The 24,498-nt window shown below is 43.0% G+C and overlaps 3 protein-coding genes across 4 annotated transcripts in view; all 3 read right to left on the bottom strand.

Moving 5' to 3' along the window:
• Positions 1-87: 87 nt before the first annotated feature.
• On the bottom strand, positions 88-9,901 carry LOC132461585 (palmitoyltransferase ZDHHC23-A-like). Its single transcript, XM_060056789.1, has 10 exons — positions 9,266-9,901; positions 7,251-7,401; positions 6,228-6,830; positions 5,380-5,547; positions 4,764-5,001; positions 937-1,076; positions 758-837; positions 534-647; positions 349-450; positions 88-233 (listed from the first exon to the last, which is right to left on the bottom strand). Exons 2-10 carry the CDS (start codon positions 7,367-7,369, stop codon positions 214-216), a joined length of 1,584 nt encoding a protein of 527 aa, XP_059912772.1. The 5' UTR covers positions 7,370-7,401; positions 9,266-9,901; the 3' UTR covers positions 88-213.
• Positions 9,902-11,867: 1,966 nt separating this feature from the next.
• LOC132461579 (V-type proton ATPase catalytic subunit A-like) lies at positions 11,868-20,722 on the bottom strand. Its single transcript, XM_060056780.1, has 15 exons — positions 20,575-20,722; positions 19,553-19,652; positions 19,079-19,207; positions 18,520-18,734; positions 18,132-18,269; positions 17,765-17,916; positions 17,092-17,254; positions 16,375-16,483; positions 15,257-15,379; positions 15,016-15,130; positions 14,721-14,784; positions 14,153-14,356; positions 13,863-13,957; positions 12,911-13,082; positions 11,868-12,614 (listed from the first exon to the last, which is right to left on the bottom strand). Exons 2-15 carry the CDS (start codon positions 19,632-19,634, stop codon positions 12,522-12,524), a joined length of 1,854 nt encoding a protein of 617 aa, XP_059912763.1. The 5' UTR covers positions 19,635-19,652; positions 20,575-20,722; the 3' UTR covers positions 11,868-12,521.
• A 238-nt stretch (positions 20,723-20,960) lies between these two features.
• The window catches only part of wasf3a (WASP family member 3a), a 7,680-nt gene continuing 4,142 nt past the window's right edge, over positions 20,961-24,498 (bottom strand). For both annotated transcript variants that reach the window (XM_060056782.1, XM_060056781.1), the window contains exons 7-9: positions 24,098-24,316; positions 22,661-22,974; positions 20,961-22,127 (exon numbers count right to left, since the gene is read on the bottom strand). In XM_060056782.1, coding sequence (XP_059912765.1) covers positions 21,976-22,127; positions 22,661-22,974; positions 24,098-24,316 — 685 coding nt within the window. In that variant the 3' untranslated portion in view covers positions 20,961-21,975. The remainder of the gene's footprint in view (positions 22,128-22,660; positions 22,975-24,097; positions 24,317-24,498) is intronic.

Raw genomic sequence — 24,498 nt, 5'->3', positions numbered from 1 at the left:
CTCAAAATTATAAAAAAAAAAAATGTTTCTTAGTCTTAGTGACCGTGATCCATTTTAAACCCATCTTTCGATTGAAGACAACGAATATGCACCAAATAGTTTTTATTATTTTCACTCAAGTGAAAATACCATTGTAAATGTGCGTCAGTGGGCATCTATAGTCTCGGCGCCACGTGCAGAGACGATGCTTCTCGCTGTAGCCCATTGCATCGATCAGGCCTCAGCGCACTCCCCTAGAAAGAAGAGCAGTAAAACCAAGGTTAAACATTTTTTGTTGATTTTGGATTGATATTGTGATTGAACTCAAGTTTGTTTAACTGTGACATCTATATATTTGGGCTACCCTACCGTTTTGAGGGAGGATGGCTATGTTTTCGGGCAGAATACCGTTCTCCAGGGAAAACTGCTCGAACTTTTCCAATAGTTGGGGGTTGAGCTGGTTCCCTCGGCCTGCCAAGGCAAACTCCAGTTTAGTAAACTGGTTTGTGACGGCTCTTATAAAAATCTTTTGTCAAACTGGAGGCATGTTTTACCGTATAATTTGTTGAGGACAGTGGAAACGCCGCCGTTGGTCTTGAGGGTGTATATGAGGGCGTACTCGTCGTACTTGACGTCGACCACGCGCATGTCGTTATCGTTGTCCATTCCTGGAAGGAGAGAATATTGATGACAAAGATTGTGTGTGTGTGTGTGTGTGTGTGTGTGTGTGTGTGTGTGTGTGCGCGCGCGCACGTGTGTATTTGTGAGGGAGACTCACGCTCGCTCTTGAACACGAACTTTCCAGGAACATCTGTCTTCTTTGCCAGGTGGCTCATTCTCCAACATGATGCGTCAGATCTGGACATTAATAAACAATAGGCTCGCATTATTAGGTTATATTATTAGAAAAAGTTATTCGTTGAGAATATTTTATATTATAGTCGCTAGGCCTGCTACCTGAGACTAGCGTAGGACATGTCCAGGTCCCCGGCGGCGGTTGGGGTCAGTATGGCGGTGCCCATCTTCATGCTGGCCCGGTGGTCCACGAACCACTGGGCGTTGGTGGCGAAGCCGATCAGATACCATTTCCCCGCCACCTTTAATATGCAGACACACACCCGTGGGGTTAGGGTTACATATACTCAAACATGACCTCAAATGATTAATCAATATTCTCAAAGTTCAGGGCCAAAGATAATTAAGCCTTCCGTTTAGTGATTGTTCTTTATTGTTTCTCTACGCTGAAGCCTTAATAGCTATGCAAGCCTTTAGCAGAAATAACGGTCTGGTTAGTCACGATTAGATCATAAGATTAGCTATGTACTTCATCAAATGAAGGTGTAAGAACACATCCAAACAAAGCAAGTGGCCTAAAGAAATTATGGAATTCATCAACGAACGTATATGCCTATACAAGGAGATGCCTATTAGTAAAGGATCTAATTTTTCGTGATACAATAAAGTAGAACTAGACAACAAAAGTATTCAATCTGCCTCATTACCGGCTAATTTAACCTAGGAAGCTAGATGCATTGCAATTGATCATGAATTGGTGAATATTATTGATCATCAGCTACAGTAACTAAGTGTCTTACCGCCTGGATGTTAAAGTTGTCCTGGGGTACAACATCAGAGGTCACAAGCAGAGAGCACAGCAGTATCCCCAAAACGCTCAACAACGCTGTTGCCATACTTATGCCGATTCTGTCTGACTACGATTTCTGGGTCTAAGGTTTGCTGGTCACCCCCTATATAGTACAGTAGGGGAGTGTGTGCACACACAAACACACACACACACACGCACGCACGCACGCACGCACCCACGCACACACACACACACACACACACACACACACACACACACACACACACACACACACACACACACACACACACACACACACACACACAAACACACAGCCCAGAGGGGGAATGGGTTTAAACGTGCAGAGCAATTGAGTCCATTCGTTACTGGGAAGAAATATTTTCCACACGTATATGAGTGGAAATACCTGAGGTATTTTAGGGCGAGAAAACCTTAAAAGCAGCTGAAGATGATACAGAGGAAATGGTAAACAGCGCAGAATGTGTGTGTGCTGTGTGTTCCAGTAGTTTCTGTTGACCTGACATAGACGATACAAATTCACTTGTCAGCAGTCACAACAAAAAACAGCATGCTGTGCGTGTGTGTGTATAGTTATTTGTGTATGTGCATGTTTGTATGTCAGTGTTTATGTGCGTGTGTGTGTGTGCGTGTGTGTGTGTGTGTGTGTGTTTTTGTGAGTGAGTGTATTTGTGTATAAAAAATATGTGTCTGTGTGTGTGTTTGTGTGTGTATGTGTGCATGCATATTTGTGTGTGTATTTAATCACCTTGCATTTGTGTCTATCCACTTTTTTAACAATGCAGACTTAATAAAGGTATATTTATTATTTCGTTAGTTTGTTTGCAGATGAGCCAGGCGGGGGGATTGGGGAAGAAAGGAGCCAGGGGTTTAGGGCATGCTGTTGACAGCTATCTGCTGTGCTTTAGGATATTGACCCTATAGAGCGCCAGTCAGGGCCTGTTGCCAGGTAGATCTGTAATCTGCCCTGAGCTACCTGTCTCAACATGAAGATTGATAACAACACCTTTCATCTGTGGTGCAGGTGCTGGTCTCTCGCTAATCTTTTGATTCTATCTTACACATTGTTTTACTCAGGGTTCACGATGGCTAAACTCTCATTGAATATTCATTTAAAACGTCAGCATTAAAAATATTGTAAAACATGACGGTGGGTTCCAGATTTAGAAAAACAACATATCACTTATCCTAACTAGTTCTCAGGATGTTCCTCTGGGTGTTGCTCTATACGACTTTCTGATGTGGTTTCCTTGCCTTGTTTGGACAGGCCAGGGAATACAGACAAGGTTAGTGGGTTGAAGGTGATTAGGAGTGACATGTTCTCACGATTGTGACATAACCACATTCAATACATCTTGTTTCCCCATGTGTCGCCTGTGTAAATGACTGCACATTTTCTAACTAACTTCATAAGTATCCTTGATCCCCCATTGTGTCGATTCCTTCGTGTTTTACCAATGTGGCGATTAGCGATATGAGCATAAAATGACTGAAGTTGTACTTTTAGTCTGATATTGTTGTAAGGCTGACACATTCTCAAGGTCAATGGTTGGTCGTTAAACCAGCTAAAACTAAGCCTGATGACAGCTGCTCTTCTGGCTGCGCAGCTCCAGGGTTCACTAGCCGGGAACATTTTTATATACGTGCAGTCCATTATAAACAGTACACGTGTGTGTTTTTGCTTGAAGCTACAGAGGCCTGTTGAATGTGCAGTTATCAGGTGTCAACTTTTTTTTCCATTAAGGAGGGCCCCAAACTCCAATCTCAGTAGACAGATGTGGACACATGCACACACCCACACTCATGCAGGAATTCCTTCAAGGCACCTCTGCCAAAATAACCAGGCTAAGGTACAAACACTCTGTCACCCTGTCTAGGGGCCTTATTCATGCAGCCATTGTGATATCATTCCACATTCAGTTCCACCACCGATGTAGCGTTAAGATTTAGAGCCTAGATGGCTGCTAAGTGAATTTTATGATTGACTTTTAAGGGAGTTAATTGGGTAGAATCAAATAATAAGAAAACACTGTGGTGGGAGGGGCATAGCATTACACAAGCAATAATAATAATGATTATACCATTTTTCTCTAAGGTCAAACTCAAACCTGGCATGTTCTAAAGACATTGTTTTCCGATTAATACTTTGCCTTTATTAATAATCACACTCTGATCTCGGCTTTACATGGATGTTGTTCACATTACGGAAATGTGTATGACATTTCCCTCTTGTCATTATTGTGATTGAATGTACTTTACAGTAAATGAGAGTAAGTGCTCAAGAGATGGATATAAACATCATACATTGCCACCAGAGGTCAGGCTTGCATTGGCATTATTTCAAAGGCATCTCAATACTTACTGCCAGTAAGTTGTATGTAGTAATATACATACTATTTAATGTCACATATGTATCGATATATGGTAATATGTAGTATATATAGTATACAAAGAAAGGAAGATATTTAAATTTATCAGAAAATGTAAAAAGCAAAAGTTAAGCGAAGTTGTAGAAAGGGTTGTTGCAGAAAGGTGCATTGCATAGCATAGTCTCTAGGGCATAGTTGGTCGATTTTGAGTCGAATCCTATTCTTAATGGAGCTCTATGTGTATGGGAGGTACATATAAGTGTATATATTCATGGCATGCATCCATCTAGTATGAATCTGAATGAATTATTTATGTGCATGATTCGCAGAAAGTTTCTTTTCTATTCTGGGAATTACTGCAAATGGAACCGGATAAACAAAACATTTCAATTATATATAAAACAATACAATTATATATAGTATCATATGTATGCTATACATAGCCTTTGTATTAGTCTATTCTATTAAATTTCAAGGTAGCAGAACGTGAATGACAAACATATTTTATTGTGGAAGATATCAAGATGGTGGTATCTAGGTTACATCATAGAGATGGTTGTCAGCCTATCAGAGTAGAGCAATTTGTTTTTTTTCAAATTCATAAAAAAATCAATAACAACAGAGTCCTCTGCAATTAAATTGAGGAAGAATATGTTGTTTCATAAAAGTCTAGAAATGCAGGTGGATGCCACCTGAAACCTGTTCACGAACACTGACACAAAAAACACGAATGGTCCTGAGGTCCTGATTCAGACCAAGTTAGCCTGTCTGATCGGGGCCAAGCCACTTGCAGTGCTGTCCGTCATGGTGAGGAACTCCAGCCAGTTGTGGAAGAACCCCCTGTAGTACTCGCCGGTGTCGACCACCAGGCCGAACAGATGGCGGCGACCCGTCTTATAGCGCAGGGCGACCTGGGCTTCGCGCTCCGTCACGTTGAAGCTGATGTTCAGGACCTGGAAGAACAGCAGGTGGAGCAGACCCAATGTCACCATGCTGCTGTACCAGGCACAGGTGAAGGACAGCGCCGTGCTGGGGAGAACAACACAACAGGAAAGGTTCAGCACCTAGGACCTTTGACCTAGGTGAGTATGGGGTATGGGGTACCTTTATAGAGTTTGGGGTACCTGTATAGAGTATGGGATATAGAGTATGGGGTACCTGTATGAGTTTGGGGAACCTGTATAGAGTATGGGGTACCTTTATAGAGTTTGGGGTACCTGTATAGAGTATGGGATATGAAGTATGGGGTACCTGTATAGAGTGTGGGGTACCTGTATAGAGTGTGGGGTACCTGTATAGAGTGTGGGGTACCTTTATAGAGTATGTTGTGACTGTACTAGTTGTAGACCCTAGGACAGTAGAGCAGGGCAGTGAGGAGGTACTGCATAGTGATAGAGTACAGTGTACCTGTACTGGTTGTAGACCCCAGGGCAGTAGAGCAGGGCAGTGAGGAGGTGCTGGTGAGGACACAGGCTGTGCAGGACCATAGTAATCCCATACACGGAGGTCAACAAAAACACAGACAGGGTGAACAGGAAGCAGCGGTGGTTGCTCTTTCCAACACAGCTGTTTATCCTACGGTACGCAGTGAGATAGACACACCAGACATACAAATACACAACACAGCACAACACAGCGACCGGTGAACTTTAATCCACACCCATCGAACCTCATGCACTTTTATACACAGGTTTGTTGAGAAGAACTTGAATTAATGCTGTTGTTGACCTAGCAAACATTGGTCTTGATTCTGTGGAATTCAATTGATTTTGTTTCCAGCATCAGAAAACCTAGTAGAATACAGTTAAGGTTTTCGGACTCCGAGGTCAAAAGGTTCTGGGTTTGATCCCCAATGTCCACATCCTAACATGTGGTCAACCTTGAGTAAGATGCTGAAATGCACTGTATAGCACTTTGCATAGGATAAAAGCCTCTGCAAAAGTAATAGTATATTTTACCTCTTGGAAAATAAATATGGGATTCATAAAAACATAATGACAACATAGTGAACCCTGGTCTCTAGCTAGCAGGCAGTGATAGGCGCTATACTAACGAGGTACCATATCAAATAATTGACATGTGAGTCCTGCAGCAGAAGGCAGGGGAAGGCCCTTGAATCTGAACCCTTGAGCACTAGTCTACCAGGGAATTGAACACCAGCCTCATGCGGGGAAGGCATGCACAGCACCCTAAACACATTAACACATTAACACCATCCCACGTTAAAGCAGGACCTGGAATCTCTCAGAACCCACCAGATGCAGTGGTGGTCGAGTCTCTGGACGCAGGACCCACAGATCCGGCAGTGTCCTGCACGCGGCGGCCGTACCACTTTACACACCGCACATCTGCTGCCCTGGCCCTTCACCACCAGGGTTTGCGTCTCCTCCCCGGTGCTCCTCACCTCAGGAGGCCCACCTCTGTCCATCTCAACGCTGCGTTTGTCCGGCACCGCCGGAATCGCCCCTGCCACCACGAACCCTGGCCCCCTCTTGGTACGAACCAGCGAGACGACGGTGATCACCACCCCGGCCGTCACGACCAACACCTGCCGGGGGCCCACGTCCCCCCGAGGCAGGATCTCGGTGAGGAAGAGGTAGTACATGTAGGCCAGAGAGTAGAGGGAGAGGGTGAGGAAGAAGAGGGTGCGTCTCTTGCGGCGATGCGTGGCGTAGTAGTACCAGAGCAGGAGGCAGGGCAGAGCGCTGAGCACCACTACGCCGAGCAGGACGTGGAGGGCCGCCAGGCGCAGCAGCAGCGGGAGAAGAACCAGGACAGGAACCATGGAGAACTCCAGCCTGTCGATCACAGCGTTCAGCACGGACGGCCTCTGACCTCCGGAAGGACCCTTCAGCCACCTAGGCCGAGACGAGAGCCGGTGTCAGTGATAAATGGTTTGAGCAGGTGAAAGACCCAGGGGACATTACAATCATTGATTGCCTTTGACAAGGTTCAAGACCTTTTTTGCAAAGTGTGTCTCGTCCTCCTGACTTCTATAGCTACTCTGTCCAGTTCAAAATTTTTCATTCGATTTTGTGATGTGATTGATATGGCTCTTTGGATGTAGATCACCATCTATGATTACACCCAGATTTGCGGCTTCACCGCTGTTCTCCAGAGACAGAGAACTGAGATGAGCAGCAATTATCTGTCTCTTTGCGCCAAAGATGGCTATCTCAGTTTTATCAGGAAAAATTGTTATCAGGAGATATACCTCATTGAAGAGAGCCATTTCCAAGGCCTCAAAACACCAGCAAGCACCTCTCCTCAGTCCTCACCTGTTGCAGGCCTCATCTAGGTCCTCACAGTGGCAGGAACATCCATACTGGTGGCAGTCACACTCGCAGCAGCACATGGAGTCGTCTGGCTCCGGGGGCTTCAACTTCTCCCATTTCATGATAAATCACTGAGGAGCGGCCTCGCAGCCACCTGCCAACAGACTGGTGATACAGCTCAACATGGCCTAACGTGACATTTACGATGTTATTAAAAACGATACAGGGACACTCAGTGGTGTTCAACATGATATCAATACTGTTGACTTGGCGATATTGGAAAGAATACAGCAATATCGGTCACTTCGCTACATGTGATGAATAAGTTGCCTTCCTTGCTTCGCTGAGTAGTTCAAGGAATAAGGGGAATGGTAAATGGTCCTTGTTGTAATGGTTAAGGAAGTTGGCTGATCAATGACCTCCTGCAGATTTATTGATTGATGCTCTAAGTGTAATGATGAGACTAAACGTCTGCGTAAAGGTATCCCACATCATCTAAGAAAAGGTGCCCACTACACTTCAAAATAAAATAAAAGACATATATAAAAGTATATGTAAGCCCACCACACAATGTGCTGCCATGGTCTGATGGGAATAGGGGCAGCTTGGTTAGGGGAACAGTCTACACCAGGGGTCAGCAACCTTTTCAACATGCAGAGCCAGTTTGACATTTTCTCGTTAATGAGTGTGCCTTAAGCAACAATATATAAAATGAAGCTGAATTATGACACAGCGACCAAAAACATTTCCAGAAGACCTGGAATTGTACTATTTTCATATAGTCCACAATCATGCATCAACATTTTAAATGGTTTTTTGGTTCTTATATTTGCAACATGGGCTTACAAATTATAATTACATGTGTCCCATCTTAAAACACAATTTTCAGAAACTCATTCAAAAACATATTTGCACTGTGAGAAATGTAAAAAACGAGAATATATGAGAATGTTGAAACCATCCACATCAATATCTTTAAGACATGTACAGCTATGCAGAACCATGTGAAGGCGATGCATACAGCAACAACACCACTTGCAACCATATTTTAAATATTTTCTTTTCTATTACTCACAACATAGGTTTAAAACTATTAATTGATCCCATTTCAGAACTCTGCTTTCTGTAACTAATTTTAAATTATTTGCACTGGGAGGAAATGCCCAAAACAGAATTAAGTGCAAAAAAAAATCGTTAGGAATGATTATGCTGCCGCATTGTGCTGTGAATTTTTTTAATAATAACATAAAAGAAAAGTATATATTTTTTGTGAATGATTATGCTGCCCCATGCCAGTGGTGGCACGCGTGCCTAGGGTTGCCGACCCCTGGTCTACACAAACTGGTGGCCACACGGAAGTCACTCTCACATATTGTAGCACTCCGACTCATCTAAAAAAAAATATGTATATATAACATACAGGGAATGCTCGGAATGGATAGCTATTGAAATAAAAAACTACATAAATATGAATGTCATACATTGCCATGTCCTCTTTAAAAACCCTTTTAAAGAATGTCTAGGTGCCATTTGGTAGGGGATTACATATTCACATATTACTTTCCTAATTGGATTAGTTCCCTGATCTATTAATTCCCTAAACGCTTATTTCATTTGTTGAAACAAGGCCACTGCGACCATCGGGAACACTATCTGGGCCAACTACCCTGGGTCTATATGCTGATGAGATAACTATTTACGTTGAGGATAAAAGATCTCTATGCCTATATCCTATATCTGTCCTACAGAGACATTACAGGAACAACGCATTCAACATTTTAAATAAATATCTCCATCCTATATGTATGTACAATATATGACTGAATTTACAGATTTAAGTAGATACATTTTTTTACTGAATCAAGATAGATATCAAATAAAATACATGATTAAAATATAATTTGAATTTTAGCACTTTCTTGATTATTAAATGCCACAGACTGAAAGGTGATATACAAAGTAAGTCCATTATCATGCACAATATGATGATAAAAGTATAAAAGAAAATTCAGACTCACCTTTTAATTTGTATGCAGATTAGGCTTAATTCAGGTTTCCACACCTCCCGATGAGTGAAGTACCCAAAATTGCAGATCTTCGTCCTCTTCTTTAACAAGCTATTCCCAACAACAAAGAAAAGTCTTCCTTAACAGCGGAAAGCTCTTAAGTCGACAGCCGACCCGTTAATGTAATTATGTTTTTTTCCTCCAAGCTGGGAACAGAAGTGAGACAGATTTCTCCCCTGGTTGCAGCAGACGAGGTGCTGTTTTTCTTAGAGCAACCCACCGCTGAAGGAGTCCTAACACTGCATAGACACTTTGAGAAGGGCAGGCTACATAACTGGGATTCCTGATAACAATTTGCTCTGTGGTCGCATTGCTCTCCACCTTCCTTTGGAGTCAGCTGTCATAAAACAGTGCGAGTTGAGCCATGGCAGCGCTCGGGCTCTTCCTCGCCCCCCGTCTGTATTCCTATTGAGGATCTTTGGCTTTACAATGACTGGTAAATATAGGTACAGCCCAGTCCGATGCCAGAGTCCCTCCACAGCTCTGTGTGTGAGGGTCAGGTTGTTCTGAGTCCACCACTCTTTGTAATTCCACGGTGGTGGTGGTGGTGGCAGAGATGAGATGGGGATCCACGCTGGGAACATGAGAACACTGAAACGCTGGAGATTGAAGACCAAGAGACCCAGAGTGGGAGGCCACACCCTGTTGACTCAAGTTTCCTCCCCAGAGACACCTGACCTCTAGGAGAACACTCTAGAAGTGTGTGTGTGTGTGTGTGTGTGTGTGTGTGTGTGTGTGTGTGTGTGTGTGTGTGTGTGTGTGTGTGTGTGTGTGTGTCTGTGTGTCTGTGTGTGTGTGTGTGTGTGTGTGTGTGTGTGTGTGTGTGTGTGTGTGTGTTCGGTGTGTGTGTGTGTGCGTGTGTGTGTGTGTGCATGTGTATGTGTATATTTATGTGTATGCATCTGTACACACACACATAGACGCAAACGAGTGTTTGCGTCTATGTGTGTGTGTGTGTGTGTGTGTGTGTGTGTGTGTGTGTGTGTGTGTGTGTGTGTGTGTGTGTGTGTGTGATGAGACAAGACCAAGGCTTAAGCTATCCCCTGGCATAATTCAGTGCTTAAATGTATTAATATTTTTTTTAAAGCGTGTTCATTATGCATTACATAGAGTTGAACATGGTTTAACGATGCAATGTATTTCTTTATAATGTACCTTAATTAACAATAATCAATATCATGGAATGCTACCATTATAGGCTAATCATAATTAAAAAGAGTTTACTATCAGAAGGAAAAAGGAGTTGAACCAACAACGGTCATTTCATGTTTAACTGAGACAGTGGTTGGTTATTATGTGGCACTTTCCTACCAGATCAAATCACTTCCTTTGCCCAAGGGAGCGAAAACACATAACCTAATCATGCACTTGAGACCAGCAATATCATAAATAGTAATATATATAAATATATATAAAACATGAACTGATTTTATCAACACAGCCCTTTGCGAGGCACCAGGCCATTTCATGCGTGTACAATTTGAATGCGCTCCTGCGAGTACATCTGGTTTACGATAACAATGCTTAGGGTATATATAGAGCGTGGTAAAGGTGGTCAGGGGTGAGATCGGCTAATGTCCAATGTGAATGATAGTATCCAAAGAAAAAAATCAATGTGAAGAAAAAGGCTTTACCCAGCTCCTGAGAGAGCCTCCATTAGCTCTGATGGAGCCTGGAAGCAGAGATAAAGTATTTTGAATGGAGTAATGCAGTAAAGGCATTTATACACTCACCATGTGGCATTCATTATAAAAAATTATAGATAAATCAAACTAGAGCGGACCACTCTATGGCTGGTTAAGCTGGAGCCAGCCGCAGAAGGGAGAACTCGGGAGGATGCCCTTCGTAGACGGTTTTTGCTTTCATAGCACCACTGGAATGCTTCCTTTAATGGGGGAATGACCCCGACCGTCCTGATATCTGCCTCATATTTCCTTTAACTACTACTACTAGTACTGGTTTGTTTTCTGTTGCCATTGTAGTGATTTATTAAAAGAAAAAAGCCTACAGAATAATGAAAAAGGTTTTCCTGTTTCAATGTTTTATCCAACTATAAAACTATTGCATGAATCAGAACAAAATATTTTGGGGATAAAGAAGTCGGATCACATGTACACTCAAAGATGGCAACTGTTAACTATTTAAAAAACAGGCCCTGCTTTACTACCTGGGGTCAGCTGGATTTGCCATTACTTTATCCATGCTATTGTGACTTCACACACACCTAAGGAGATTACTGATGGACTGTGTGAACTGGTAGGCTGGAGTTCATCTGTCGATTATGCGTCTGAGTGGGCATTTCCCCTTTTGATTTCACAAAGGGCTGATCATCATGACATCTGGTCGTGAAATGGAGCCCCGTTTACATTTTTGGGAGTTGTGCTCTGCGAGGGCTGGAACAAATTCCAAGCAACTGACCCTAACCTTTTCTTTCATTTGTATTATTCACAAATCTTTTCAACTTTAATTTAAAAGAATGCAATAAAGAAATATTGACAAGACTGCAGTGACTGGAAATGAGCAGATAGTATGTATCAGTAAGAAGACGCAACAATTTCCACATCAATGTATTTATAGTTTAAAATAAACCTTAATACAATAAAACACGTAAACCGAACAGAATGACAATCACAACAACTCAATTGTTCTACTTTTTTCACAATAAGAGAGCAAACCAAGACAAAATGACCATCACTCCTGGGAGGTAGAAGACAACAGAAAGCTTTCACAGATACAAACTTGGGTGTTTCCATCCCTTTACCCTTTTACCAGTACGGTTGCGTTTGCTGTGCGCTTATATTTGTGCGTTAGTCACACCGGGTAGACCAATTCTCCAATTCGTGTAGTACAGGTGACACCATTGATTGATTACCGTCTGACTGATTGGGGCGATTTCAACTTAACTCATGATTAACTCACAAGCGGGGGGGATCAAGTCAGGATAAGTGCAACACAGAAAAAAGACCCAAAAGCTTTTTCTGAAGATGACCTTGCTGATTCCCTTCCCATATCCTTGGAAGCCGACAAGCGAAGGTTGGATTGACATCAATCAATTCTAAGACGATATGACAATAAAGCGGAATGTTTCAAGAGTGCGAAACGCTGAGTACTGATTGGTCGGTTGGGGGAAGGGGGGGGGTACGAGGGACAACTTTGATATGTACCACACACACACACAAACACACCACACTGAGACAGATGAAGAGCTTTAGTCCTCCAGCGAGCGGAAGGCGTTCTGCATTTCGTCCAGTAGCTGGGCGTAGTCTGCTTTGATCTTAGCCTCACCGTCCTTCACCGGGTCCTGCGTTCAGAAATAAAATGAACATTTTAGTCATTGTGTAGATGCTTTTATCCAGAGCGACTTACAGTTAGTTCAGATCAATGGCTTTCAAAGAGCAGCTCAGAGTTGGGGCATACTCAAGGAGACCTGCAGACATAGGAGTAGACATTCAGAATCAAACCCAGTACCTTTCAGCCTGGAGCCACACTCATAGCCACTTGATATTGATCAAATTGATCAACCATAAAGGCATCAACTAAATTCCCAACAATATTTATAGTCCTGGTCCAGGGCGGGAGGAGACACAACACAGAGACCTTGAACTTCATGGTGCTGATCTTGTACAGGATCTCTCCCATGCTCTCCCGGATCATGGTCCAGGTGATCCTGTGGTCGCTCTGCGCCGTGGTCTCCACCGCGTGTCGTGCCAGGTCGTAGAACGCAATCATGTTGGACAGGATGCCCACCGTCTTGTAGAACGGACAGAACCTGAGCCCCAAACAAGAGAGGAGAGAGTTGGGGTTCTTAATAGACCGAAATGTATTTGAGATTTTTACTGTTCATCATGAGGTGAACAGCCACTTACACACGTACAGAATAAATATATTTAATAAATATTTCAATCGAAATAAAACAAAATAAACAGCAGCACTATAAAGCTACGAAAAACCATGGTTGCTGCTATTTTACCATGACTGATGCATACCTAATGTGCAATACTTCTTTATCCACTTGTCACTTTTACGCAAAAATCCTTATTTAAATATATGTGCACAGTGTTATATTTATCTTATCTTTGTAGGACTAGTGCTGTTATTACTACAAGTGCTCTAACTGCTGGGTGGACCCATTTTCTTATCAAAACATTAGAGTCGACGATCAGCAGGTGATTCTACTGAGATTTAGGTTCAACCAGACTGACTGTCTCCTCTACTGCTGCAGCGGAGGTCAAGGTGGGCCTACACTGGGCCCGACCCCCTGAAGTTTAATAAAACAACCAGAGAGGTGTAAGGTCAACAGGTTAGTGTTAACCGTCATAGATCAGCAAGGACAGCTGTTAGAGTCACAAGGTGCAACATTAGGACTACGCATTGAATCAATATTTCGAGCACTGCACAATGACTTTAAGCGAACAGCAAAGTAGACCCAAGATGTTTATCCACATAATAATGCAGATCTTAATTGTTCTGTTTTGCCTGTCACCAGCTACGTAAAGTGAAATTTTCCCTGTCAATAGGTGTGTGGGAGATGCAGAGCCAGGCGTTTTACCTGTCATAAGGTGTGTATCCATTCTGCTGTAGGAAGTCATCTTTGATGAGTTTCGCCACTTCTAAAGTGATTTTGTCGCTTTCCGCAAGAGACGCCTAAACAAACACAAAAATGTATCGAGTCAATGATCTTTCTATTAAGTAATCATAAAAAGTAGTGGCATTCCATTAGATTGCAACAACATCACACAATCGATACACATCTGGTCCAAAACTCTTTGATTAAACTACAAATCAACAATGTTGCACCATCGTGTCCAAGAAGGACCCATGGCGTGGGAGGGCCTTTACCTTGCCGACCAGCTGTACGATCTCGGCCAGGTCCTCCTCCTCCTGCAGGATCTCCTTGGCCTTGGTGCGCAGCGGCACGAACTCGGGGAAGTGCTTGTCGTAGTGGTCGTCCAGCGCGCGCGTGTACTTGCTGTAGCTGATCAGCCAGTTGACCGAGGGGAAGTGCTTCCTCTGGGCCAGCTTCTTGTCCAGTCCCCAAAACACCTGGCAGCGGCCAGGGACGAGGAGGACCACGCGGAAAGTAACGTCAACCATGACTTCACCGCATTGGCAATGATCATAATCATCATCGTCATTGAAATCATTCCATAACCAGACAAAAAATGTATTGTATTGTAGTTTTATCCTGTTTTTCTACTGCTGCTGGGCTGTTGCAACATACAAATTTCTCGAACGGCGGATGAATAAAGTTGTATCTAATCTAATCCTAAAAACACCTGGGAATGATGAAGGAATGGAGCCACAATGTAAGGCTATGTCCATTTGTATGTAACAATACTGTGGCACCTTCAATCTATGTTAAAAAAAAATGAACAAGTCCTTACTAAATTAGTAACTCGCAACGCACCTGTACAATACCCAAGGTTGCAGAGGTAACGGGATCTGAGAAGTCACCACCGGGGGGCGATACACTGCAAGAAAATTAAAAGAGCGGAGGAAATTCTCACAACTTTATAAAGTATTAAGTTGTCGGATGTAATACATTACATCCATAAATTGCATGCAATATACAACGCATTGCGTCCATTGATTTCATCGCCCTATCCATTAAAACCACCGGGCTGTTCCTGGGAACAGACGAGTAGAAACCAAACAGCAAGATGGTGGAATGTCGCAGAAACGTAATCCGGTACAGAACTCACGCCCCGACGATGCTGACACTGCCCTCCCTCTCCGGGTTCCCCAGGCACTTGACTCGCCCCGCCCGCTCGTAGAAGGAGGCCAGCCGCGCGCCCAGGTAGGCCGGGTAACCACTGTCTGTTCACCATAGCACAAAAGAATATATGGAATATATACAATATTATAACAGACCACATCCACACTGATATAAGAACAGTCCATTCATATCTTGTAGGAACCTCTCAACCCGTCAGCTCCACTCACCGGCGGGCATCTCAGCCAGTCTACCGGAGATCTCTCTCAGGGCCTCGGCCCAGCGGGAGGTGGAGTCGGCCATCATGCTGACGTTGTAGCCCATGTCCCTGAAGTACTCAGACAGGGTGATGCCTGCAGACGCAACACAGGAACCCAGTCAACCCACTGGCCTACTGACCCAAATATGGGTATGGGTCACCACTGTAGCATTTTAACACACACTTATCCAAAGCAAGTTAGTGCGACTCATTTAGGAGCATGTAGGGGATGGGTGGCAGGTGGGCAGGTAGGCTGTGGGAACCTCAGGCTGGAAGTGGAACGCTCTCCCTAGTCCTCTCCTCTCTTTCTTATCTTTCTTACCTTATCTTATCTTCTTATCTTATTACGGTGCATATGTATATGTATATAGAGTATCAAAAGGAAAGGGAAGTCTGGGGCCCCCTGCTTGAGCTGCTCCCCCCGCGACCCGACCCCGGATAAGCGGATGACGATGAGGACGATGAGGATATAGAGTATCTTTATTTATTTATTTTTTATTTACTCTCATCTTTTTCAGTACTTATAATTCAATACTTGCATTATTGTTTATTGTTTGTTTGTTAAGATCGTGCGCAACGAATACCAAGACAAATTCCTAATATGTGTAAATGTATTTGGCAATAAACCTTTTCTGATTCTGATTCTGAGTAGTGGTAGAGTGTGGAAGAATGCAGTTAACAGGTGGACAGTACATGTAACAGGTGAACACTACATGTAACGGGTTACTCACTAACGGAGCCTGTTAGTGCTGTAGTTTGTATAAAAGTATACTATATGCAACATTATGTGCATTGAATGGAATTGTGGAAAAGATTTACTTTTGATGAAAGTAATGCAAATAGTCACTTGTCCTAAGGGAATCCTACTGATAGGGGGTTCCATTAAAAATGTGCAGCGCCTCTACCTGTGCAGGAATGCAGATATTATTCAAAATGGTTGATTGTAACCATTACAATGGCACTAAATGTGCATATGCATAAAAAAAAAAAAAAGGTATATGGACTATCTGTCTCATGAGAAGAAGAAAAAGTAGAACCATAGTGTCAATAGTGTAAAGAGGAGACTCTTCAGGAGGGCGTGTCCGTTACCTGTGTAGATAGAAGCCTCTCTGGCGGCTACGGGCATGTTGGATGTGTTGGCGACCAGGGCCGTTCTCTTCATGATGCTCTCCACCTTGCCGTCGACCTCCATGGTGAGCTATTGCCAGGCAACACAAACATTAGTGATAAGACATGAGGATTAACGGGGGATATACTGCCCATGGGTCATGTGCCATTTGATCCTACCACATCGTTTTAAGTAAACACTGGAGGTATGTAAAACATCTCCACTTTATCGTTGCGACTCCTGCTAGGTCCTGGCGCACAGCTTGATAATGTCCCACAACAGTGTCAGTCCTGCCTGTGCCTCTGGTTGGTTAATTGTTAGTCCCCCCTGCGGCAATCAGTTAATAGACCCTTTTTCAACAGATGAACCGGTTTAGATGATATGGAAAAAGCAAACAATACATTTGCCATGTCAATATTTGTGAACTGCAAACCAATTTAACATGTGAATATATCTCCACAAATGCATGCCATTGTGTCATGCAACTATGAAACCTGTGATTCTTTGAGACACATATCAGCTTTGGTGTCGTTTGGCAATCTTATCCTGTGGATACAAACGTATTCCCTTAGTAGCCGTCTTGGTTCCATTTTTGTGCAGAAACCGGATGCCGTATCAGAACCAAGATGACCGCCAGGTGAATAGAGCCCATAGCAACCCAGAAGATTTGGGCTCAGATCCACAGTTCTTCGACCCACCTCAGGGAAGTCTCGTAGTACTTCTGACATCTCATTCCCTCGCTCTCCACAGCCCACGTAGATGATGACCTCACTGTTGGAGTACTTGGACAGGGACTGGGAGATGACAGTCTTGCCGCAGCCGAAAGCTCCGGGGATAGCCGTGGTCCCGCCCTGCACACACCTGGAGCAGGAGGTCGAGACGAGCGTACATGATTGAATGAGTCATCAGTAGAGGTCCGCTAAGGTCAATAAAAGGCTACACAGTTTGAAAGATCTTAAAAGAGAGACTTTTACATTTTAGTGATAGTTAAAAATTGTAATCATGCATCAAATCAGTGCATCGTTATTTAGCAATACAGTACATTATTTGCTTAATTCTTTCAGATATGTGTCTAAAGGCCAACAATATTCAATCCAAGTTTTTGTCACAGGGAAACACTTCCCCTCCTTCCCATCAAGTAATTCCTACTGTCAGTCTGCTAAAGTGAATGGGATGCACAGACTCAGGAAAATACAAATTTTAAACATGAGCAGTTCTACTAAAACCAACTGTGAAACTGAACAGAATGCATTCTAGACGTTGTGAAGCTCAATTAACCATCTGTAGACAGTATTATTTGGAATTAAGCCAAATAAAATTGTTTTTATACCTACGTTTCTATATTGATATCCACGAAATATAACGACTCACGGAAACAGAGCATCCAGCACCCTCTGACCGGTGAGCAGCGGGTGATTGGCTGGCAGCTTCTCCGTCACCGGGCGGACTTGGCGCACAGGCCACACCTGCATCATGCTGAACTTATCCTTCACGCCTTCAAACTCCAGCTCAAGAACGATATCCTAATGAAACAAGACAGAACCAAAACTCAACCGGCTTGTTGAGATCCTTGTCAACTGCAAAGAGTCAGAAAAAGTGTATTCATAAAGCTGTATTATTTTTATTTGTATATTAGTTAATCACAATGCTAGTCTAAAAGGGTTTTATAAGCTTCTTACATTAGATATTGCCAAACACTACGGCCAAGGGGACTCTTATTTTGAAAGAAATGACTCACAGTGACATCGTAATTTCCTGCTGGTGCGACCCACGTTACGGTCCCCCGGTTGCGTGGCGGGAGCATCAGCTTGTGTTTGATGAGAGAGTTCTCATACACCGTCCCATAGATGTCCCCACCTGTAATGTGGCTGCCAGCCTAGAGAGAGAGAAAGACATAGGCAGAGATAGAGCAATCAAAGTTAAAGACGAACATGAATGTTGCAACAACAACATACAAGGAAACCAATTATCCTTATAAACGACAGGTCATAATAAATGGTTTATTGTGGCCATCCCACGACCCATTTGGTTCTCTGCGGAGACCACCTTATTGGTCGCATCCCACGGTTTAAAGACCACTAGTGAGTTAGATGATTGTGAAGGTGCGAGGTGTGTCTCTCTCTTACTCTCATGCTCTGACCGGGGGTAAACTCCCACTTGATGTCTCTGTTCAGGGCTCCGATGTTGACCCCTCTGGGGATATAGATGCTCTGGGTGAGGTCGTTGATGTCCTTCAGCGGCCGCTGGATGCCGTCGAAGATGGAGCCCATAATGCCGGGGCCCAGCTCCACCGAGAGGGGCTTCCCCGTGCGCAGGACAGGGTCTCCCACGGATACACCCGCTGTGGCACCAGGTTCAGGAGGGACAACAAGAGACCACAACTAGACAATGACCCCCACCTAGACACAGGATCACAACCAGACACTGACCAACACCTACACACAGAATAACATCTAGACCACGACCCACACCAAGACACAGAATCACACATGACCAAGACCCATACCTAGACACAGAATCACATCTATACAAGTCCCATATCTAGAAAGACACGCACCTAGATGCAGAATCACATCTAGACTAAGACCCAGGATCACAACTAAACAATGACCCAAACCTGGACACCGATCCACACCTAGACAGATTCACAATGAGACACCAAAATAAATTGCGAGTAAGGGATACAAGTCTCTTCGTAGACCTGGATAGTGGCCATGTCCCCCTCCAAGCGGATGATCTCTCCCACCAGCTCACTGTGGCCAACACGCACCAGCTCGTACATAGCCGCTCCCGCCATTGAAGTGGCCGTCACCACTGTTCAGGGTAACGGCAATGGATGTAGAGAGACAAAAAGAAAACATCAAGTACCTTTCACAGGTAAATAACTTATATATTTATTCATTAATCTGTTTGAAATTGTTATCATTGGGTTTTAGATTCATGATTAAGACGACTGGTGTTATTGCCATGGATAAATAACACACACACACACACACACACACACACACACACACACACACACACACACACACACACACACACACACACACACACACACACACACACACACACACACACACACACACACACACACACACACACACACACACACACACACACACACACACACACACACACACACACACACATTTTCCACACCTGGACCGGAAACGCCGTGTACATATCCAAACAGGCTTTCCCTCTCCTCATCCTTGATCATGGGGAGATTAGCCGATTCCATCCTGACCCAAACTTTTCACTGTCAGATGATAAGAACATGCATTGTAAAGAGACACATACACAGAAACATAAAATGATACGCAACAACACAAAGTCAAACGCAACACAAGCTACGGTGGCCTGTACTGGCCAATAAGATGACAGAACGTAATTCCCAAAGGATGACATTGTCCTCTACGACATAATCGAGAAGCCAAGCGTCAACTAATGAGGTTCTTGAGTTTTCTTCCCCAATTTTTTGTTATTTCGTCTGTCAAACTAAAAGTCCCAATTTACAAGTATATGTAAGATCTTTAGATAACCAAGATAAGCTAACAAAGCCGTTTTCGAGCTCTGGGCTACTATAGAAAAATGACATGTTAACAAAAGGGAAAGTTACGGACCGGACAGTATTTTTTATTTGTACAATATCGCGGTTATAGGATGTGATTATTGATAACATTAATACAATCATTATCGATCAGCATTGAGTACAGACATGTACTCAAAGCTACAAGCAAATTGCATAATACATACTACAACTTTAATGTGCCTACGTAGTACAATTACAACCAGCCAATCCAACGACCGATGAGCACTACCCTACGGTCAACCTGTACAGTAGCCGAGCAAGCTACTGTACAGGTTATTCTACCACTGCAAGAACATACCCTTGTCATTTGAGATGAAAGGCAAACAAACTATCTTTCGCTAACTGTAGTGATTTATATATTAGCTTCCCTCGTTGGTCATAATGAACGTGGTTGTATTTAAGTCGCAAAGCTGATTTGAGCGTATAACGTTTGGTCATGTGACCAGCTAGCCACTCACTCCAAACTTGATAGCTTCGAGATATCGATTGATAATTTAGATGACGTAAAGAATAAACGGCAAACTTCGACGAAGTGTAAGGCATTTAACGAAAAAGCAAAATAAGAATTACAGCGATTGGATAAACATACCTTGTGTTGATATGAATGGTCCAGGTTGCTTCCATCCACCGTACAGAAGAGGGATCAGGAAGGGGGAGGAGCTTCACAATAAGAGCTAAACTGTCAGCCATAGAGCTGTGGTGAGTAGAATGTGACTGGAGTCCGGAACAGGGTTTGGGAGGAGCATCACAATAACATAACATAGAATGGGACTCAGGCACGTCGACTCTTTAATTTTCTTTAATTGAAGATGCAGGTTATAATCAACAACTTTTTGATTATGTATAATAGTATGAATACATTTAATTTAATTTAATTTAAAAATGTAGATAATAAATTGTTTTGAATTTTTTCAAAATAAGAGTTAAGTGAGCTGACCATTTTTACATTATTCACGCCTATTTGAAATTGCAGTGTACAATTAAATACCTTTTATTGATTGATTATGCATTCGATTGTTCATCTTTTGTCCAATACTAATTGAGACACTAACATCAGATTGGCCTATCCTCCCACCTACATAATATCATATGAAATTGTAAAGACAGGATAGATACAAAAAGGAACAAACATAAATGATAGTTCATGTATTTACACACTTCGGTCATAACACAAATTTTTGACATGACACATTTACATTAATTGTAATAATCTATGCATATCTTTGCTAAACCTTATTTTGATTGTTTTATCTTAAAATTAAAGTATGGGAAAATGCATTCTTTCATTCTTTTATTAACTATTTTGAGGCAGTTTCAGACTATTTTAAACATTTTCTTACAAGTCACCCCTTCATAAGAAACACTAGAATCACAGGGTCCAACGTTTGAAACGTATAAAATTAGCCAGAAAATGTATGTACTAACTCCAAACCGGAGGACCACCTGTAGTCCATACACTGCTGAGGAATGGTGTACGGAACACGTGTGAGGATTCAATCAAGCAACCCTTCAGTTCCCCAACAACCTGAAAATTCTACCAGAATTATACCTTTGGCGAATGGAAAGAGCTAGGTCCTAACCATTGTTTTATAGGATTTATAACAGCATTCATATCTCCATATAAAATCTAATGGTAGACAGAAAAAACTATTCAGACATGACCTGAAACTAGCTCCCATTTATTGTTGCTAACCACACAAAAGATACACTTTTGTGTAAAAACTTAAACTTTTCAACATGGCTTTTAAGTTAACTGACTTAAATAAATAACGAGCAAATAAATAAATAATGATGTACCTATCACATTTTGGAAGAACATACAAGTTTAAGAATAATTCCACTAGATGGCACCAGATACACCCTGTTTGTTGCCGTGGGCTGGGTTCTGTAGACGGGCGTTACATGCAACGAATTTTCCGAAGAAGTTCAGCTTTAGCATTGTCAAATTGCTGGATCCGAGATTGTTAGACCCCAAGGTTCAGTTGATGGGTTAATCCGACCAATCATTGTCCTCGAGCTCTGAGTCGTCGTCGGAGTCGCTGTACTCTACGGCGATGCGTCGTGACAGAATGGTCGCCACGTCGTTCCCAACCGGCTTGTTCTGCTGCTCTTGAAGCTCCTGAACCTGCTTCAGCTGGATTCCTGTGCAACACATAATATAATGTAATAGAATACACATTGTGTAACATAATGCCTAATACAAACCTTCTTCAGATGGATTCCTGTGCAACACATAATATAATGTAATAAAATCCACATTTTGTAACATAATGTCTAAAACAAGCCTTCTTCAGATGGATTCCTGTCCAACACATAATCAAATCTAGTCCAATATGTAATATAATGTCTAAATGGAACCTGCTTCAGTTGGATTCCTGTAAACGATTAAATATCAGGAATTCTGATGCATAATACTGTACATCACCATAACTTGCCATTTGTACATCCTTAAGAATGAATCATTTCAGTTTCTATTAGCCTACTGCAAATGTCCTGTAACTCTGTAGGCCTAGATCCTGTGCATCTAGGATGACATCTTATATATAACATTATAATAATATTCCCATCTGGCTCTTAAAACACGCACTGTCAAAGCAAGCCATTGGTAACGCGATATCACTTCCAGGATTGACTCAGAGTTTTCTTTGACACAGCTTCCCTCCGCCTCCACTCACCCATGTGTATCGCTGAGAGCAGGTCGCTCCTGGCGTCTCCCCCAGGCTTGGAGTCCGACGCCATCGAGCCTCCCTTACCGTAGCCCGCCATGTGGGGGGGAGGGGCCGGAGGGAGGGGAGGGGGCGGGGGTCCGGGAGGGGGTGGAACCACGGCCATGCGACTACCCAGGGCAGGTATGGGTGGGAGGGAGTAGCCCGGGCCAATGTGAGGGGTGGGGGGCAGAGCACCCACGGGAGAGGCGAAGGCAGTCAGGGTGGAGGGGATGGAGGGACCTGGGGGGGGGTATCTGGAGCTGGGAGGGAACTCTGCTGACCTGGCAGGTAGAGAGAGACAGGTAACTCTGTTATACAGGTAGAGATACAGGTTAGTTAAGACAGGTAGAGAGAGACAGGTAACTCTGTTATACAGGTAGAGATACAGGTTAGTTAAGACAGGTAGAGAGATACACTGTTAGTTTGGACTGGTAGAGACACAGGGTTAGTTTAGACAGGAAGAGAGAGTTTAGACTGGTAGAGATACAGGTTAGTTAAGACAGGTAGAGAGAGTTTAGACTGGTAGAGATACAGGGTTAGTTTAGACAGGTAGAGATACAGGTTAGTTTAGACAGGTAGAGATACAGGTTAGTTTAGACAGGTAGAGATACAGGTTAGTTTAGACAGGTAGAGATACAGGTTAGTTTAGACAGAGAGATACAGGGTTAGTCTAGACAGAGAGATACAGGGTTAGTTTGGACAGGTAGAGATACAGGTTAGTTTAGACAGAGATACAGGGTTAGTCTAGACAGAGAGATACAGGGTTAGTTTGGACAGGTAGAGATACAGGTTAGTTTGGACAGGTTGAGATACAGGTTAGTTTAGACAGGTAGAGATACAGGGTTAGTTTGGACAGGTAGAGATACAGGTTAGTTTAGACAGGTATAGATACAGGGTTAGTTTAGACAGGTAGAGATACAGGGTTAGTTTGGACAGGTAGAGATACAGGTTAGTTTGGACAGGTTGAGATACAGGTTAGTTTAGACAGGTAGAGATACAGGGTTAGTTTAGACAGGTAGAGATACAGGGTTAATTTGGACAGGTAGAGATACAGGTTAGTTTAGACAGGTAGGGATACAGGTTAGTTTAGACCAACAACAAGAGTTCTTTAATTTTATACGTAAAACTTAACTCAACATATCTCAAAACTAAATTGAATATAAAGAAATAATGATTTTATTCAATCATTTATATCTTGTTGCCTTTGTTATGTATTTTTTTTTTTACTGTATTTCATTTTGATAAATGCAGATTATAAAATGAAATGAAACTATATTATATTGTGCGTCAAATAATAAATGAAACAAAATAGAAATTCATCATTATATCTTTCTAGATCTATATTAATTTAATAACGACGATTTTAGAGCCATCGCCCAAAGCCCTTCAGCCCGGCCACCGTACTTGTAGTCCACAGGTGGCAGAGGGAAGCCGTTGATTGGCTCAGCTGAGTGACTTCGTTTTTTGGAGTATCCCGGAGCCCCGCCCCCGGGGTGTGCTTCGATGCTCTGGTACTCGTGCTCTGCGGGGGGCGAGGGGTTGGCCGCCACGTAGCCATGCCCCTTGGGATGATGGCTGGCATGCGGCGGGCAGGGGGGCACTGGGAAGTCTGGGAGGTCCCGTCTGGACGGTGAGGGACAGGAAGAAACGCTACTTACTCTACTGACTCTAACTGCCTCGAGGGGAAAATAATGTTGCTTTAAGCACTTCAGAGAATGAAATATGCGGATTTGGGGAGTTCCTACAATTGTTCAGTGTTCAATAAACTAATGTCGCAGTACAGGCGAAAGAGATGCATTTAGTTA

Source organism: Gadus macrocephalus, chromosome 7, assembly GCF_031168955.1.
Source record: "Gadus macrocephalus chromosome 7, ASM3116895v1".
NCBI classification, from domain to species: domain Eukaryota; kingdom Metazoa; phylum Chordata; class Actinopteri; order Gadiformes; family Gadidae; genus Gadus; species Gadus macrocephalus.
The sequence above is the reverse complement of the archived record's forward strand: the minus strand, read 5'-3'. Positions and strand labels throughout refer to the sequence as shown.

Bases quoted from the DNA above. Each gene is read 5' to 3' on its own strand.
- LOC132461585 (XM_060056789.1), bottom strand. From the start codon at position 7,369: ATGAAATGGGAGAAGTTGAAGCCCCCGGAGCCAGACGACTCCATGTGC. The intron at 838-936 runs GTAGCAGGCCTA...ATTAATGTCCAG, and splicing joins ATGTCCTACGCTAGTCTCAG to ATCTGACGCATCATGTTGGA. The intron at 648-757 runs GTGAGTCTCCCT...CTCTCCTTCCAG, and splicing joins GTTCGTGTTCAAGAGCGAGC to GAATGGACAACGATAACGAC.
- LOC132461579 (XM_060056780.1), bottom strand. From the start codon at position 19,634: ATGGAATCGGCTAATCTCCCCATGATCAAGGATGAGGAGAGGGAAAGC. The intron at 16,484-17,091 runs GTGGGTCGAAGA...GCCTGGCAATAG, and splicing joins TACTACGAGACTTCCCTGAG to CTCACCATGGAGGTCGACGG. The intron at 14,357-14,720 runs GTGCGTTGCGAG...GGCCGCTGCCAG, and splicing joins CAACCTTGGGTATTGTACAG to GTGTTTTGGGGACTGGACAA.